This window comes from Ailuropoda melanoleuca, chromosome 1 (genome assembly GCF_002007445.2).
Source record: "Ailuropoda melanoleuca isolate Jingjing chromosome 1, ASM200744v2, whole genome shotgun sequence".
NCBI lineage: Eukaryota > Metazoa > Chordata > Mammalia > Carnivora > Ursidae > Ailuropoda > Ailuropoda melanoleuca.
The window spans coordinates 137,266,675-137,272,333 of NC_048218.1; the positions used below are offsets into that span (position 1 = coordinate 137,266,675).

The following is a 5,659-nucleotide window of genomic DNA, read 5'->3' on the forward strand; positions in this document are numbered from 1 at the left end:
TGGCCCCAAATCAGCTAATACTCTACAGTGGTTATTATTTCTCATTTTTCAGAGTTTATTACAGCACTGGAATTCTCAGGTGGCATTTTTCACCTATATTTAACAAAGGATGAAGAGGAAATTTATATACTAATTTTTTATTATTATTATTTAAGACTTTTATTAACGGGTGCTTGCCATTTATTGACTTTTTTGAAGAAATCAAGTTGTAAACTTTTATTACAAATTAAAAATGAGGTTCTTAAAAATCTCAACTTGACCAGATATGAAACAATTTAAAAACCTTTAAAAGTGTATTGAAGTAAAAATAGGCTTTTTTAAAAACACGTTTGTCATTACCAAAAAGAGATGTCTTTAGGGAAAAATAATAAAAACCCCATTCTGCATAGATAATGCAGATAGTTCTATTCATCTGGTCAATGGGCAAAAAGCAAGCACTTAAGGTCTTCTACCAGTACCTATCTTTGGTTCATTTCTTATTACTGGAGTTTCATCTTCATTCCATCATGCTGACTAAATTGGATGATGGTAGGGATGGTAAGCCGGCATCTACTCAGCCCGGCCCCGCTCAGCCCAGGAGTGGAGGAATTCTCTCTCAGCTGGTGGATCGGCTGCTTTTGTCTCTTTGCCATCTTGTGATTTAGGGCTTTCTGGGCGTCTGTGTTGGCAGTTGAAGTTGTGGCGGTACCGACAGTGACGTGGCTGCTGACCTTGGATCTCATCTCCTTGATTTTCCTCACCTTCCTCATTGCCATCCTGTCTAGGCTGTCCTTGGGGAGGAGGACTCTACGGAATGGTGGTCTACAACCCCAATACATATTCTGTCTCACTGGCCTACCCTGCTCTCCTGCACCCTGGTTGTCAGCACCTTCCATCACTTCTGCCTGCACAGGACGGATGGCATACTGTGGTCCACGCCCAGAGGGTCTCTGCAGGTAGTAAGGTGGTCGCCATCGCCTATGGAAGGGCTGGCGCTGTTGGGTCTGGACTTTGGGGGCACTTTCTGATCCCTCATTCTTCTCCCCACTCTCACTATTCTGGTAATTCTGCTGGGAATTGCGTGGCGGACTCCTGCGCCTCGGAAAGTGTCTAGAATAGATCCGGTCTGCTGCATATTTACTGCCCTGCACTGGAGCTCCAGCAGGGCTGGTCACAGNAAGTGTCTAGAATAGTTCCGGTCTGCTGCATATTTACTGCCTTGCACTGGAGCTCCAGCAGGGCTGGTCACAGTTGCTGCCTCCGGACCATTTTCTCCTTCACCAACATCCAGCTCCGCAGTCTCTCCATCTCAGCACCGTGAAGGTGCTTCCCGGGCTACTGTTCTTGATGGCAGTCTGGTGTACAAATGCATCTTCCTTGGTGTCATTCCTGTTGATGAAGCCATATCTGTTTCTCACACTGAACCGTTTTACTGTTCCCAAAACCTTCCTTGCGATGACCTTCTTGTCCTTGCCAGCAGGCACCAGCGATGTGAGGCCGCCCGGGGCCACTGCTTCCTAAGCCGGCGCAGGTGGTGCGGGGCTTGGTGTCTGCAGCGCTGAGGGCGGGGGCGGTGGGTGGCTGTTGGGTCTTGTCCTGCTGCTTGCGGTTCTGGTGATGGTGACCGGCCGGCCGTGGCAGCTGCGGCTCCTCGGGGGTGTGATGGTAACTGGGCCCCCGGGGGCAGTGGGGCTGCTCGGGGCTCTCTGGGGTCCGCTCTTTGCTCCCGCTACGGATTGAACTCGAAATTTATATCTTTAATAATGATACATTGTAAAAGCCTTTGTTTAGCGAATGCTAATGATTCTATNTTGCCAGCAGGCACCAGCGATGTGAGGCCGCCCGGGGCCACTGCTTCCTAAGCCGGCGCAGGTGGTGCGGGGCTTGGTGTCTGCAGCGCTGAGGGCGGGGGCGGTGGGTGGCTGTTGGGTCTTGTCCTGCTGCTTGCGGTTCTGGTGATGGTGACCGGCCGGCCGTGGCAGCTGCGGCTCCTCGGGGGTGTGATGGTAACTGGGCCCCCGGGGGCAGTGGGGCTGCTCGGGGCTCTCTGGGGTCCGCTCTTCGCTCCCGCTACGGATTGAACTCGAAATTTATATCTTTAATAATGATACATTGTAAAAGCCTTTGTTTAGCGAATGCTAATGATTCTATAAGACATTTTCTTGTCTTGTGTTTTTTCTGAAACAGAAAAATTTTTTTGCCTGCATCATCTTTTTAAGATACTCTAGAATCCTTTAATGTGTAGGCTGAAATCAGCAATGTCCCATTGAAGAGAAAAATAAAAAGTCTTTACAATACCTTAAGTTTTTCAAATTGAGTTGTAAAAGTGCGTTATCTAAAATGAATTTGCTTTACGTGTAACTTTACTTTTTTTCACGTTTCTTTGAATAATTCACCATCCATCCATGCTAGGTTTTGTGAGCGGCACTAAATTGGTAAAGATAAAAGGATTTATGTTTTTAAGGCTCTAAGATTTGCTGATTTAAAAAATAGCAATTTTGGATATAAGCTGCATTGNGACGCTTAACTGCTGTGCCACCCAGGCACCCCAACCTTAAGTTTTTCAAATTGAGTTGTAAAAGTGCGTTATCTAAAATGAATTTGCTTTACGTGTAACTTTACTTTTTTTCACGTTTCTTTGAATAATTCACCATCCATCCATGCTAGGTTTTGTGAGCGGCACTAAATTGGTAAAGATAAAAGGATTTATGTTTTTAAAGCTCTAAGATTTGCTGATTTAAAAAATAGCAATTTTGGATATAAGCTGCATTGGTGCAAGTGGTTGCTGTGATTTCTTCTTTGAATTTCTGATTCTAGATGCTGCGTGCTCTTATTTTTATGCCATTATTTTTGTAAGTAAATGTGACGTATTCTCATTTAGACCTGCTTCTCCAATTTTGTAGACTTGCTCTCTAATCCAATTTTCTCTGCTGATAAATGACTAAACTTTCTGTAACTCTCTGAGCAGCATGAATATCACCAGGTAATTTCTCCCAGTTGGTGTTCAATATGTGGATCCCATGATTTTCTTTCCAACATCTATACCAAAGTCAGTTTGTTAAAAACATGTGGGCTACCCACACTTTAGATGCAATGGCAGGATCTTTTTGAGTACGGTTGATGAAAATACTACATCAGCTCTACTGTGTAAGAATTATTCATAATGGATCAGTTATAATTTATAATTTCAATTTGCATTTCTGAGATAGGACAAAAAATTAGACACTTGTAAAAAATCTTGTATACAAAATTATAGATTTTTTTTATAATCTTCTAGCCCACACATAACTCAAAAACATTTTATTTTGCAAAATGATTTTATCATGTCTTTATAAAAAATATAATATAGTTTTTATGCCAAAAACTCTTTTTCCACTCATATATCATTGCTTTTCCTTATTAATTAAACCAAATGATTAAAATAGCATGTGTACAATTGTTGTGGCAGGCAGACTCTATGATGCCTTCAACAATTCCAACACCCCAATATTCACAATGTTGGATAATTCCTTCCCCTTGAGTCTGAGCTATCCAGTGACATCCTTATAATCAATGTAAGACGAAAAAGGAGATGGGATGTCATTTCTGTGATTAATCTACATAAAATTGTGACTTTGGTCTTGCTTTCAGAGTCTTTCTGCCTTGGCTTACATGTTTTAATGAAGCAAGCTGCTATGTTGGAGAGGCCAAAATGGCAATGACTATGGGTGACCTCTAATCCATGACCAGCCAGGAATGGAGGCCCTCCTTTCAACAACTCTAAAGGAAGTAAATTCTTTCAAAACCTACATGAGTTTGGAAACACATCCTTCCACAGGTGAGCCTTCACATGAAACTGCAACCCTGGCTAACACCTTCATGACATCCTTGTGAGAGACCCTGAAAGAGGGGACCAGACTAAGCTGTGCCCAGACCTCTGACCCACTGACGCTCTAAGATAATAAATGTGTGTTGCTTTAAGTCCTAAGTTTATGGTGATTTGTTATACACCTGACAAAAATCAAATACACTTGCCATAAACAAGCTTGAGAAAAACCAAAACTAATTCTGAATAAGTTCAAATAATAAGGCAACATAATCAGTTTCTAAGCACTCACCCACTGTCATCGTCCTTTAGAGGTCTTTCGTCAATGTTTTTTACAGAAGGATGGACAGCATTAGATTCTGGTTAGTCAGTGAAGTAAAGTAATATTGAAAGCTTTTTGTGTTTTTTTATTTTTAAATTTTATATATTTATTTGAGAGAGAGAGAGCATGTGCACATGCACATGCAGGAGGAGGGGCAGAGGGAGAAGATCTCAAGCAGAGTCTGTGCTGCGCACAAAGCCTACTATGGGACTCTATCCCATGACCCCAAGATCATAACCTAAGCAGAAACCAAGAGTTGGGCGCTCAAACAAATGAGCCACCCAGGCGTCCTGGGATAGTGAAAGTTTTAAACACTCTTACAGATTTGGTTCATTCATTCAACAGTGTATTAAGCACCTATTAATTGACACAATCTTAGAAACCGGATGTAAAAAAGTAAATAACACAAGGTCCCTGCTCTCTTGGAGCTCACATTCTTGTGAGAATATAGTGAAACTTAAACAAATAAGCTAAAAGAATTTCAGAATGTAAATTCTGGGAGAGCAGGATTCTATCCCCTTTGGCTGTTGCATTATCCTCAGACCCCTCAACAGTGAATGACCCATTGTATATACTGAGAAAGTATTTGCTGAATAGCTAAGTAGTAGTTAATGAAATGGAGAAAACCAAGACAGTATAATGTAACAGAGTGACTAGAATTGTTACTTTAGATGGAGAAGTTAGTGAAGGCCTTACAAAGAAGCTGACATTTGAGTTGAGACAGGAAGGATGAGACGAGCTGTCCTTTTGACAGTTCAGGGAAAGCATTTAAAAGAGAAGAAGCAACAAAGGCAAAGACATTGAGGATTAAGGGTGTAGCCTGTGGCAGGGGATAAGTTCATATGTAAACAAATTAAACTGTCCAACTATTGAGCCAATGACATTGCGAGCAAGCATATCTCCTGAGGAGTTTTTCAGCATGAATAGAAAACACAATTAGAATGTTCAAATGCCCCCAACATATTATAAATAACTTTTCTTTGCAAGGGTGATAGAAAACACAGTTAGTGCTCATTATGGGCTTAACTACCCACTCATTAAGAAGGTCATCAACATTAGGATTTTGTAAACTGAACATTCATTAAAGATGTATTTTAATGTAAGACTAATTTTATTGTAGTTAATACACTTGTTCTCCAATGTAGTACCCTGTCTCTATCTATCATTTCACTATACTTCTCTAAGAATCATTTTCTTAATCTAAGAGGCAAATGAGAAGAGTAATTTAGCCAACTTTAGCACTGGAATTGTTTATTATATTAGAAAGCATCTGTAAGTCTCAGAATGATAGTTCTAAAAATATTTGCATCTCTTTCCCTTTCTGCAAGTTTAGCTAAAGTTCCAAAGAACAAGGAAATTTTCTAATGTGTACTTCATCATGTTGAATTTAGTTCTTTTATACAATTCAGTCATTCTATTATATTACGTATAAGTATGTAAATCAAGTTTCTTTATTTATCTATTCATTATACTATTACAAGAAAACAGAGGGTCATATTATTAGAGTTTAAGTTTCAGATGTTTTGCCTTAAATATAAACTTCATAATATACT

General features: G+C 40.6%; 1 protein-coding gene across 1 annotated transcript in view; it reads right to left on the reverse strand.

Moving 5' to 3' along the window:
• Window positions 1–549: 549 nt before the first annotated feature.
• Window positions 550–5,659, reverse strand: part of LOC105241932 (Y-box-binding protein 1-like) — a 94,695-nt gene continuing 89,585 nt past the window's right edge. The window contains 6 exon segments of the mRNA XM_034642042.1: window positions 550–785; window positions 788–1,089; window positions 1,155–1,289; window positions 1,291–1,489; window positions 1,832–2,049; window positions 4,077–4,143. Coding sequence (XP_034497933.1) covers window positions 550–785; window positions 788–1,089; window positions 1,155–1,289; window positions 1,291–1,489; window positions 1,832–2,049; window positions 4,077–4,143 — 1,157 coding nt within the window.